Source organism: Diaphorina citri, unplaced genomic scaffold (genome assembly GCF_000475195.1).
Source record: "Diaphorina citri unplaced genomic scaffold, Diaci psyllid genome assembly version 1.1 scaffold939, whole genome shotgun sequence".
Lineage (NCBI taxonomy): Eukaryota > Metazoa > Arthropoda > Insecta > Hemiptera > Psyllidae > Diaphorina > Diaphorina citri.
Window position 1 is genome coordinate 65,462 of NW_007378370.1, and position 12,576 is coordinate 78,037.

The window sequence follows — 12,576 nt, forward strand, 5'->3', positions numbered from 1 at the left end:
ATTAGTGTTTTCCTAGATAGAAATATATGGAGAGGGGGTGGGGGGAAAGTGGACTCAAGTCAAACTGTGGGTTCGAACAGAAGTAGAAGCAAAGGAGGGAAAAAATCTTTTAAACATCTTGATTTTCTTTTTTAATATCCATATTTTTCCAATTATTTTCCATACTTGATTCTTTGATTTCAGTAATCTACTTCAAGATGATGAATCTCTGATGCCAGTCATCTTGGAAACCCTGTCCATATTAACCCTATCTGAAGAGATCCTCAGTACAGTACAAGTGGCCACTATACTGTCTATCAAGAGAGCTTCATTGGATGCTCTACCTGCAATAGTCAAGTTTCTTATTTCTACATGTGGAGATACATATGATGACGTCATCAATGGTAAATTCAGTTCACTGTGCTTGTCATGGAATGATTAAACAAATAAAAATGATGGTACTAGTGTTTTACTCGTTTGAAGTAGCTACTCAATATTGTCCTTACGAGATTGAGTGCATCCCGAACTCCAAGTTCAGAGCCGAAAATTGACCCTGGGACCTCCGGCAAGCCAAGAGTGATACCTTTTAATTTAGTCTAATGTTAATGTTCAAATAAAAATGATGGTACTAGTGTTTTACTCGTTTGAAGTAGCTACTCAATATTGTCCTTACGAGATTGAGTGCATCCCGAACTCCAAGTTCAGAGCCGAAAATTGACCCTGGGACCTCCGGCAAGCCAAGAGTGATACCTTTTAATTTAGTCTAAGGTTAATGTTAATATAGGCTGAGCTGCGCTTTAAGGTAGAAACACTACCATGACTTAAAGTGAGCTCACGTGATGTGGTGTGATGGTAGTGTGTTTCTACCTTTAATCTCTTGACGTTCGTTCCGGCACGCTTGATAAACTAACCAGCTATCATTATTACTCGGTTAATGTTAATATAGGCTGAGCTGCGCTTTAAGGTAGAAACACTACCATGACTTCAAGTGAGCTCACGTGACGTGGTGTGATGGTAGTGTGTTTCTACCTTTAATCTCTTGACGTTCGTTCCGGCACGCTTGATAAACTAACCAGCTATCATTATTACTCCGTGGTGTGATGGTAGTGTTTCTACCTTTAATCTCTTGACGTTCGTTCCGGCACGCTTGATAAACTAACCAGCTATCATTATTACTCTCTTTCCAGGTATCCGGTCTGAACTAAATTTCACAGGTCGTCCTGTGACTAGATCCCAGATGCCTCTCTCCATGCAAATGAATGCTGAGAAGAAATTACGTGTGGAAACTCAGAAGAAAGTGTTCACCTGTATCAAAGATGAGATGCTGTTCAATAAGAAATTCTTCGAGGCCTGGCTCAAAACTTGCAAGATGATGGCGAAACAGAGTTCGACTCAGCCGTGAGTTTGTCTTTTTTATAATTATTTCGGTTTTCAGCTGTACTGACTGAAGGGTTCGAGATATTGTAAAAGTTACGGTAGAATACCCCAATAAGCCTCATTCAATAGGATAAGAAAAGTTGTGTGATGCTCACACCAGATTTTTTCTACCTAATTATTTCGTTTTTCAGCTGTACTGACTGAAGGGTTCGAGGTATTGTAAAAGTTACGGTAGAATACCCCAATAAGCCTCATTCAATAGGATAAGAAAAGTTGTGTGATGCTCACACCAGATTTTTTCTAATTAATAGATTAGATTGTGTTAAGTCGACTATATTATGATCATTTGTTTTCAGATAATTACCTTCAACAAACCCGGTTTACTTACCAATAGTCAAACGCTACGTGTTGCACAAGGTTCCGCAATGATCTCCCCAAAACACTGACTACTTACATCTTAAATACAATTTTCTTTACTCCAAGTTTGAATAACAACTTGTTTCTGTTTTGTTAGGTCTCAAGGACTTGCTTCGTTCTTAAGAATTGCTTAATAATATCTACCTAAATGATTGCTTCATTTTTCAGGACCACCAAAGCGAAGCCCATCGACCTGATGTTAATGATAGTCATGTACTCAAGCTGCCAGACGGACAAAAACAAGGAGATTGTAGTCAAAGTGTTCCGCTCCCTAATTCTAGCAGGACAAATGAACAGCTCACTCGTACAGGAAGCACTGGCCTTGTATATTCCTGTACTGAAGGATGAAGCATACTTCATGTCCCTAATGAAACTACTCAGTCATTTCATAAGGTCCAGTGAGAGAGCTGTCGTGTCTTTCACAATAGAGCTTACGTCTCAGTTCATGCAGTATTTACAGGGCAGGCAAGTAGAAGATATAAGGAAGTATGGGATTTCTAATTAAATAGGTATCAAGAACTTACTCAAGGCTAAAAACAGAGTGGAATGGAAAGCATAGCTTATAGAGCAGTTAGATAGAGGGCAGCGCCGACTTTAAACCGCATAGACCTGAGAGCAAAAAGCTCTTTGCTCCACTCTGCTTTTAGCCTTATTAATATTAGTACCCACCTGAGCAACCTCCTATCACACTATGCTTGCACGCCGGAGGTCCCGGGTTCAATTCCCGGCGGGGTCGAAGTTTTTTTCAGCTCTGTGCAGAGATATCGTCAAATATAATGGTAGAATCGGACCTCGAACTCCTGAAATACTTGAACATTTCCTCTCCTCATGAAATCGAGCATATACCTCTGGACTTTTTGGCTATTTGTTGTTCTAATATTGTCCCCTCCTTAACAGATGGGTCTGCTGGTTACTCCGCGATCTCGTGTCTGTGATTGGCTGTGGCGATGCTGCCAGTGTTCACAACGCCCTAGCTATCCTCAAGGTCATCTGTCTTGGGTTCAAGGACAAAGTGCAGCCCATGTCCTCCATAGTAATGATCCTGCTTAATAAACTGGAAGACTTCAGCGTAATGGACATGAGACAGGTGCTGAATATTCTGAGCTTCCTATCACACTCGGATGATGATAGTATGTCTGATGATATTCACATTCTGGTGCAGAAGAAGTTGTCCAGCGTGGAAGTGCATTCACTTCGCATAGGTGAGTTAAGGTAGAAACACATTACTATCACGTTACGTCACGTCACGTGAGTGTGGGTCTACCTATTCGTATAAGATTAACCCACCTTTTATGACTGTTTCCCCTACCTAAGCCTCAGAGTGGGCTTTTTGTGTATATTAGGTGGGTTGGGAAGTGGGATTAACAAGGGAAAAATTTTAACAGAAGATTGTGTACTTGGGCATTTATTGATTTTGCGTGCCAAGCTCAATATGTGTGTATTTACCACACAGGCCACGCTTCGGAACGTCACTTTTACGATGTCTATCATAATATGTAATATTCATATATATGAGAGACAACAAAAGAAAGCATCACCATCTGTCACATAAGACAAACGTCACATGTGTTAACGACTTTCCCAAGCTTCTCAAACACATAGTAAAATTCTCAAAACAAATTTATCAACAAATCCAAGCCCAAGTTGACATTCGAACCCATACTCCTTTGGATCCCTCGGTAACCTGGCTCACACTCGATTCTATTTCTCAGGTGTGATAGGAGCTGCCCTGATGATCAAACAGGTAGCGCTAGTGTCCCCCGGGGAACACAACAGTCTATCCTCTGAATATTCCAACGATACTGGAGGTACTGCTAATTGCACTCTTCCCATCACAGAGCGCACCACTAAAGCTTTGGATCTGGTACACAGTGTGACCGATAAGTTGAGAAACAGAGTAACTCCAAGCCCAAGTCGAACCCATACTCCTTTGGATCCCTCGGTAACCTGGCTCACACTCGATTCTATTTCTCAGGTGTGATAGGAGCTGCCCTGATGATCAAACAGGTAGCGCTAGTGTCCCCCGGGGAACACAACAGTCTATCCTCTGAATATTCCAACGATACTGGAGGCACTGCTAATTGCACTCTTCCCATCACAGAGCGCACCACTAAAGCTTTGGATCTGGTACACAGTGTGACCGATAAGTTGAGAAACAGAGGGAGTGATGTGCTGGGACTATTCTATGATCAGCTCGCTTGTATGTTGTTTCGAGAGAACAATATTGACGTCACTTTTAAGGTAAGTTAAAAGCCAGTGCTGACATTGTAGAAAAATATTGGGATGCTAGAGGGAGAATGGCCTAGTGGTCAAGTTCCATGACATTTGACAGCAACAACAAGGTAAGTTGGACTTCTTTAGGATAATGGCCATGGTCAATATTCCAGACATTTGAAAACAACAACAACAACAACAACGGGTTGTACCGGGAACCGGGGCAATATATGTAGGTATCATGTTATACCTCTTTGTTTATCGAAATCAAAGTAAACCTATGGGAGGTTTTGCTTGAGATCCCTGTTGTGTGTGTACTTGTCAGCAATGAATGCAGGTCATGGCAGTTTATGACTGCTTGAGTCCTTTTTTTTATAGGTTTGATAGACAAGAGGGAACTTTAACAACGAAGGTCTTATTCCCAAAATAATAGAGAGAAATGGAACAGGACAGGAGAAAGCCAGTCGTTCCGAGAACGAAACTTATCTCTTTAGGATAAAGTTCGCCCCGGACGGGAATTGAACCCACGATGTAGCACTTAAAAGGCAGAGCTGAGCTAACTAGGCTGCCTCTCGTTCTTTTACAGGTGAAAGTTGCTGAACTAGTCAAAACCAAATTGAAAGAGACCTTCTTCGTGGACAACTTCACCTGAGCAACCTCCTATCACACTATGCTTGCACGCCGGAGGTCCCGGGTTCAATTCCCGGCGGGGTCGAAGTTTTTTTCAGCTCTGTGCAGAGATATCGTCAAATATAATGGTAGAATCGGACCTCGAACTCCTGAAATACTTGAACATTTCCTCTCCTCTGGACAACTTTCAAACGGAGAACCTAACTGATCCTGACACACTGAAATGTTCTACACAATTCTGTCTCAATGGAAGCCTGAGTGTTAATATTGGTCAACTAGTAGTGCAAGCAAAGTCCACGCGAAACGGACTAGGTGAGAAAAAAGACTTTTTTTTAGCAATCTGCGTAGTCGTGTCGGTATCACACAAAGCTTGGACACTGGAGGTCCCGGGTTCAGTTCCCAGCGGAGAAGTTTTTTTTTCCTTCGTTTTTGTGCTTGGATTTCACGGTGCACTGAGCCTCGTGAGGACAGTTGAGTTTGAGTAGCTATTTTTATTCAGTAGCGACCAGTGGCGGCAGTACTAATGTAAAAGGAAGGATTGATGATAAATGAGAATTAAAATCACAACAAATTTCTCTCTGTGTTCTCTCAATCTTGTATGTATGTATTATTACCCCATCAAATATACGAGACCTCGTTTAGACTGCTGGCGTAAAGGGACTTTTCCGTCGTAGTAGGGCAGAATAAACATGGTCTTTTTCATTTTGGTTCACAAACAATTTCTCTATTTCCCCAGTGGTGTGTCTCCCGGTATTCATGCGGCTACTCCGCGTAGCAGACTATCTCCCCAACATCGACACTCTCATAGATGCGGGTCTGATTCTCCCCGTACGTTCCGCCTACGATATCAACTCCTTCTCCAACCTATCCAGTGTTCATCAGGAACTGGTTGTATCCAGCCTGTTCATAGCGGTCAACTGGTTCATTGAGATCCTCAACTGTTTTTCCAACACGATGAAGAAGAAGAGAGGGAGTGAGTCGACTCAAAGCTCGGTGCAGGTGTCACAATGCTCTCCGTCCAACAAGGTAATAATTTTTAAGAGGTTTGGTAGAGGGAACTGTAACTGCTAAGGTCTTATCATCCCTAAATCGAAGGGAGAAGGAAGACAGGATAGTAGAAAGCCAGCCGTTCCAAGAACGAACATTTTCTGTTCAGGATAAATCCGCCCCTGGCAGAAATCGAACACGCAGCCTAGTGCTTACAAGGCAGCCGCTCCACCCTACAAGCTAACTAGGCTGCCTTTTTTATACAAACCTAATGACTAAGGCCATGTACAATTTATACCGTAAAGCCCAGTGAACTATCTGAGCTCACGGCAATGCGCCAGGCCAAGTTTACCATTTCAAATTGAACATTTCAGGTGGTACTCCGACTTCAGCACTTGGTGTTTCTTCTGCAGCAACTATCTCAGATCTTACCCCTTCTGTCCTCCAGTGCATTCTGTCCTCCCAAATGTTACTTCCATGTGGATGTGAAGAACCCCATTGCCGCTGATAAAAAGTAAGTCGAAACAGAGAGAGGTGTGGGCCAAAAATGACAAAATTAAGTGCCTTTTCGCTAAATTGTACTAAAAGTAATTAAACAGTCCCAGTTAAAGTACCTCTTTGTCTGAAAGATAGTATTTGTCTGAAAGCTTTTTTTTTCTTTTTCTAACCATAGTAAAGATGGATTTAAATATAAGTCGAGTGTGCCAAGTTCTTATCATTTGTACAGATGCTCCAATCTTTTATGTAATCCTTGTTGAATATAAAAAAATAATAACAATAAAAAATAAAATCTAGGTCAGTATTTCCTATTAATCCTATTTCTTTATATTACAGCAAAGCATCCAAACAGAATCAAAAAGACGGCGGCGCTAAGAAAAAATCAGGAGGGACCAAGAGAAAGAAATGTGATGACACGATGAGGTCTACTTGTCCTGATAACTCCGTAGCAGGGGGAGAGGAAGCAGAAATGTCCTTGGAGGAGGATTTGGGGAAGCCTGATGTATTGCAAGCAGATATGAAGCTCTACCAGAGCTTTGTTCGTGAGCTGGAGACAGATGTGTGGCTCATTTTGAGAGAACCATTGGTCCTGGTGCCCACTCCAGAGAAGGTACAAATGCAGGAGATCTTAATTATCTTTGTATTGTTTTGTACAAAGCTTATGGTACCCGAGATTATCAGCTTCACCTGAGATCATCTTGGGGAGATACAGGAGAATATGGTATCTTAAGGCTAAAGAAATTGAGAAATCACATTAATTATCTTGTTTTCAAAACTATCAATAAAATTAAATACAACCTTCACCTTATTTCCAACCAACTCAAACAAAAAGCCCACTGTGAGGCTTATGGTTCCCCGGCTACATATTTACAGCCAAAAATTTGATTGAGCTCGAAAAGAGTTGACGTTTTTCAAGACTTCACTCGAAGTCGTTCAAACTTGACAATATATGTATAGGACTTTAAACAGTTGTGATAATGAGCCCGATGGGTAATTTTCGAAGAGGTTAAAATAAGGTCCTATTATTTTCCCTCAGGATGGTAAGTTCAGTGGTCAGCTAGGTCCGTCAGAGTACCTATTCCTTCTGAATGATGCAGTAAGGAAACTAGACCGGTGTCTGCCGCCTACCATCAAGAAAGTGTCTGCCCTCAAGTCAGTGGCAACCAGTGAGAAGACCCTTGGCTTTGATCACTTGGATGCCTTTGAGGACATTTGTGTTGTGCAGAAATACCTCAGTGTCCTGCCCAGTCTTTGCAAGCATACGACCAATATATCCAACTATCTGCATGTAAGTAGCTGCTGGTGGAAATGTGCAGAGAGTTTTTAGCTAAATCCCTGTTACGGATGAGCTATTCACGAGGCTTGCACACCGGAGATCCCGGATTCGATTCCTGGTGGGCCGAAGTTTTTTTAAGCTCTGTTGCTTGGAGTACAGGATGCACTTGGCCTCGTAAGAACCATTCAGTAGTTACATTAATCGAGTAGCGACCAGTGGAGGGTATACAAGTGTATAAAAGGTTACTGAAAAATGAGAATTGATTGCCAAGAAGGCACTTGGTAATGCTGTAAGTGAAAAGGCTCTACTCTAAATAATGCTAGATTTGATGTTGTTTCCAGCGTACCTGGGTAGCGTTTGATAAGATAGATGATGTACCAGCTCTGTTTGAACCTGAGACCCGAGTTATAAAGCTCTGTCTAGCTCAACTGTTCAAATCTATGGCGTTAGTGTTCTCATGGAATGGATTCCAGACCAATCCTACTCAAAGCCCACACGTTAAACATCTTTTGAGTAAGTATAATAGACTCGTGTGGTCTGTGTCGTAGCATACCCATCCCATATTATGTCCCTCATCAGATGGGCGATGAGATACGATACACAATACTTCCCATTTATGTGCTGGGTCAACACGAGAACACCAGAAAGTAACCCGTTGAAATATGTATTTGCAATCGAAATGTGAGTGCAATGTATTGATGATGGGATTCGAACCCCGTACCTTTGTTAACATGAACTGATGAAATCCCAAGAAATTGGAAGGAAACCCCAGAACTAGCAACCTTTGTTAACCTGAACTGATGAAATCCCCAGAAATAGCAATCTAGGAATATCCTTATTCCATGAATATCCCTAGATTCCAATTCCCATGTAAAATCCTGGTCTGATATTGGAATGCACATTGAAACTTGATTTCAGTCCAGGATTCTTATGGATAACTCAGTTCTAATTCCACAAGATAAGTAAGTGTTTACCCACCACTTTGGCTTTATGGTCGGGCGTCAAGGCCAAGTAAATTAAAAATGAAAGTAAAAAGTGTTTACCCAGCATATGTTGATTTTTATTATTATTATTATTTTATTATTATTTTTTAGTACCTACTGTTTTTTATTTACAAAATTTACAACTACGAGTATTTGTAAAAAAATACACAACACCTTGTTCAGACTGCGAGAGTAAAGTAAAGCAGGGTATATTCTGTTCTATGTTCCCTTTAATTCCAGACGGTCTGTGTGTGTTCGTTAAATGTGGCAGCCCCGACATGTCCGTGTCAAATAAGAAAGTAGAAGACCTGCCTTCCCTCGTGACTGGGAGTATTGAATATCTGAGCACATTCCATGAATTTGTATCCTATCTGCCCGCTGCTGTGTCTTATATGAAACTGCTCAGAGCGCTATCTAGCTTGTCTCCAGATGTGACGAACATTCAAGTCAAAATCAGTAAGTTTATGACGAATACTACGGTGTACAATACTGTTTATTAGATGGGGCGTTGTCGTTGGGGGAAAATTAGAAGCTTTTAGGATTAAAATCATGACAAAACTTCGAGAAAATAATATTAGTAGCTTTCAGGGCCAAAATCATAAACTTGAGTGGGAATTTACCATTATTTCTGTTCAGTGTTCAGTCACATGTGCTTACACCAATATTTGTATCATAACGAATTCCACCTTAATAGTATGTTCGGAGCCACTCTTTGTGTTAAACTCATATAATTCTTGAACTGTTTGTGTGAACCAATGAGATTGGTTGATTTTAAAGTTTGGATTAAGATTGGTCTGTTAGATTTTTCCTTAATCAAATCTGCTTAACCTAATCTATTTATGTTTAATCTTGAAATGTGGTCTGATGTATAATGTATAAGTATTAATTTTATTGTATTGAAACACATCACATAACTTCAGACAATTGTCAAGGGTACCTTGAGTTGAATTACCTTGCCTTTGGTTATAGATTTAACTTGTCCCTTGTCATCAATTTATTGTGTATTTGATTTATTGAGATTCTGGAGGTTTGGCCAATTTGTAATTTATTTCCCCCCTGATTCCCAGGTGAGATCGCGTGGCACTTCCTGACTAGTCGCTGGTACACGCTGACTGGATCAGAAGAGAAGGGCGCCCTCTATTGTGCTGACGAAGAATATCTATTGCTGACTCACTTCCAATATGCCACCGGAGAGCTTAGTCACTTGGATCAGGTGTTTGCTAACCTTATAGCGGATATAGATGAACTCAAAGAACCAGAGTCACGTCTCAATACGATATGCACCATAGGAAAGTAAGTAAATGTACACTATATTATATGTACTAAGCTAAGGATTAGAGTAGTTCAGTGAAGCAGTTATCTGTTTTTAGTCAGCTCGCTTTGCACGCGGGAGACCCGGGTTCCATTCCCGACGGGATGCGCAAAGCGACCGGTGCCAGCATGGTAGGTAAACATTGGGTGCTGGATTATTGAGATATTTGGAAATCCTACAATGCTGCAGTGAGCACCAAAGTTGTGATATAATAACACAGAAACGGCATTTATTTATTTTTATTTGATCTATTTCTAGTAGATTTCTATCATTATGGATTTGAAAAGCATTTAACGACATTACTTATGTAAATATCAAAAGTTGAAAATCTAGGTTTTTAAACATGCGTTCAGGCACACTCCATTGGTCAAGGGTACAGGTTTACCTTGCCCCTGAGAACAATTTTAAAAGAAACCATTTACTGATGAAAATGAAACTACATAGTGCATTTTACTAATCGAATCCAATGTATTTATTTGATAAATAACAGAATTAAGAGATAAATAAAGGAGACCATCACCCTGGTGCATTGGCTGATAGCTGATAGAAGCGATATTTTCTCTATTTTGTCATCACCTTTCAGCTATAGCTAATGCCGCTACAACAACAACAACAACAACATAAAGGTGTTTTCTCAATATTCCGACTTCTAAGAAAGAATGTCTCTTATGTTCTCAGAGCTAACTTGCATATACTCATTCGATGTCTATGCAAGGGAATTCTTCATGAAATCAAACAGAAGATGGACGCTGGTGATAGTAAGGAGATTCTGGAGGTTTGGCTGAAAACTTTTGAACACATGGATGTTCTGGTCAAGGTTCTGAAAGACAAGCTGATGCACAAATCGAAAATGAATCTCATTGCTTTCATCAAGGTATGTGGAATAGCGCGAACGACATGCCATTCAGCATTTTTAAAGCGCTCAAGACAAATAGGGGATTTAACTCTGAAAAAAAAGTAGGTAGGTATGTATATAAAGCACATTTTTTGAAGGGAAGAATAATAGTTAAAGGAGTTCTGACGAGAATTGCCCAGAGGGCCATCGATCCGAATACTAAACTCGTACAACGTTGCTTAACTTCAGTGAAACATTGGAAATTGGTGCTTTCAACGTGCGATCACTGCTGGCTAGAGTTGACATTTTTTTATTTTATTTTATTTTATTTTTTTTTTTTAACCATAATTAACATTAACCTTTATACATATTTAGATATGTATGTTCTCTTCGTGTTCCACAGCAATCCAAAGAAATATTCAAGCTGTTCCTAAAGGAAGGCTTTGCACATTTGAGCGGCGACAATTTCGTGTCGGAAAACGATCTTGTGTGTAAAATATTGAAGAAACTACAAGTATCCACCCGATATATTCAGAATATATGCAATCATACCAAGGTAAGTATAATTTTCCACCATTCACGTGCCAAAAAATTGGGACAGATTGGCTTTGGTTCTTTTTCAATTTCAACATTTCCGGCAACCAAGTTAGCTTGGCAAGTAGCGCGCACGTCTTGTCTCTTGTAAGGACTAGGCCGCTGGTCTTCTTGTAAGCACTAGGCCGCTGGTTTGATTCCCTTCCGGCGAACTTTATCCTGAACAGATGATGTTCGTTGTCAGAACGTCTGCATTTCTCTTGTCCTCCTCTCTTCAATTTTGGGACGATAAGAGTAGGAAAAAAAACCTCTTGGAAAAAAAATGCTACATATCCCAAACTATTGAAACTATTACCTTGGTGGGACTTCTGGTCCTAAGCTGACATTCGAAATCAAGAAATTAGAACTCATTAATCTTATTTTCAGAAAACCGAGGATCTTCAACTTACCAAAGATTTGCCCATCATGAAGCAGATGATGGAAATTATTATCCTTCGAGTATCGTCTATAATGAAAGAGAACAAATGTGGAGATGCCATCCAGGTGGCTTGTCTTAGAATAAGAGATGTGGCCGGTCGAGAAATAGATATGGATGAGGTAAGTCTTAGAATAAAAGATGTGGCAAGGCTTGGAAAAAAAAAGTTCCCTGTACTCTTTTTCCTATTTATAAAAGCGAGATCCATTCAAATACTGATGTCCAGAAGTCCAGAACCTCAACACCTAAAAAGCTGAAAACTGATAGGAATATGTTCTAAATGTACACAAAGGGAGGATTTTGCCGAAATCTAAACCGATCTCGAGTCATGATCAATTTTCCGTGGCAAACCACGGGCAACCTGCTAGTCAAGTATAAACCAAATAAAAAGTATTTTGATAGCAGCAAAACAACATAAACAAGGTGAAGTGTTCGGTTAATCTATTAATGTTACAGGATTCTGATGAAAGTAACTCAGATGTAGGAGAAGAGGAAGAGGAGGGTGAGGGGACAAGTCCTGCCCCTGCTAGTGATAACGAAGATGATAACAATGATACTGGAGTCCCCGATAACGATCCTGCTGATAACAGTGGGAATGAACTTAGTGATAGTGAGCCGGGAAATACTTCCAACTCTTTCTAGACAGGTAAGACCGGGAACCAGGAATATGTACCTTCCAAGCTCTAAAAAGCGTATCCACTAAGGTCCGGGGCCGCAAAGTTAGTTTAATCTCGGATTAAGCAATCTGATTGGTTGATTTTTAAAAATTTTAGTCAATCAGATTGCGTAAACCAAGATTAAAACTTAAACGGAGTTTAAACTCACACTGTGCCTCGGGGGGTAAATTGATTTTGCCCACCTCTATGGCCGAGTTGTTAAGAGCACTGCCTCTCAATCCGGAGGTACCGGGTTCGAATCCTGGCCGGAGCGGAAATTGATCAAACTTTCCCGTTTCCGGATAGGCGTGGATGTAAAATAGGTAATGTACTTTAAAATAATGCGAAGGCGGTTCCAAGATACATCCCCCCCCCCCCCCCCCACGCTATCTTACTACAGGCG

At 40.6% G+C, this 12,576-nt stretch overlaps 1 protein-coding gene across 1 annotated transcript in view; it reads left to right on the forward strand.

Annotated features, from left to right (window-relative positions):
• Positions 1 to 12,576, forward strand: part of LOC103513199 (Fanconi anemia group D2 protein homolog) — a 27,426-nt gene that overhangs the window by 7,396 nt on the left and 7,454 nt on the right. The window contains exons 7-25 of the mRNA XM_008478010.2: positions 184 to 383; positions 1,167 to 1,377; positions 1,942 to 2,238; positions 2,671 to 2,975; positions 3,486 to 3,618; positions 3,882 to 4,014; positions 4,574 to 4,622; positions 4,795 to 4,929; positions 5,354 to 5,643; positions 5,979 to 6,118; positions 6,439 to 6,712; positions 7,139 to 7,390; positions 7,720 to 7,891; positions 8,602 to 8,817; positions 9,429 to 9,654; positions 10,352 to 10,547; positions 10,912 to 11,064; positions 11,469 to 11,639; positions 11,974 to 12,163. Of these exons, the coding sequence (XP_008476232.2) occupies positions 184 to 383; positions 1,167 to 1,377; positions 1,942 to 2,238; positions 2,671 to 2,975; positions 3,486 to 3,618; positions 3,882 to 4,014; positions 4,574 to 4,622; positions 4,795 to 4,929; positions 5,354 to 5,643; positions 5,979 to 6,118; positions 6,439 to 6,712; positions 7,139 to 7,390; positions 7,720 to 7,891; positions 8,602 to 8,817; positions 9,429 to 9,654; positions 10,352 to 10,547; positions 10,912 to 11,064; positions 11,469 to 11,639; positions 11,974 to 12,159 (3,739 nt within the window). The 3' untranslated portion in view covers positions 12,160 to 12,163. The remainder of the gene's footprint in view (positions 1 to 183; positions 384 to 1,166; positions 1,378 to 1,941; positions 2,239 to 2,670; positions 2,976 to 3,485; positions 3,619 to 3,881; positions 4,015 to 4,573; positions 4,623 to 4,794; positions 4,930 to 5,353; positions 5,644 to 5,978; positions 6,119 to 6,438; positions 6,713 to 7,138; positions 7,391 to 7,719; positions 7,892 to 8,601; positions 8,818 to 9,428; positions 9,655 to 10,351; positions 10,548 to 10,911; positions 11,065 to 11,468; positions 11,640 to 11,973; positions 12,164 to 12,576) is intronic.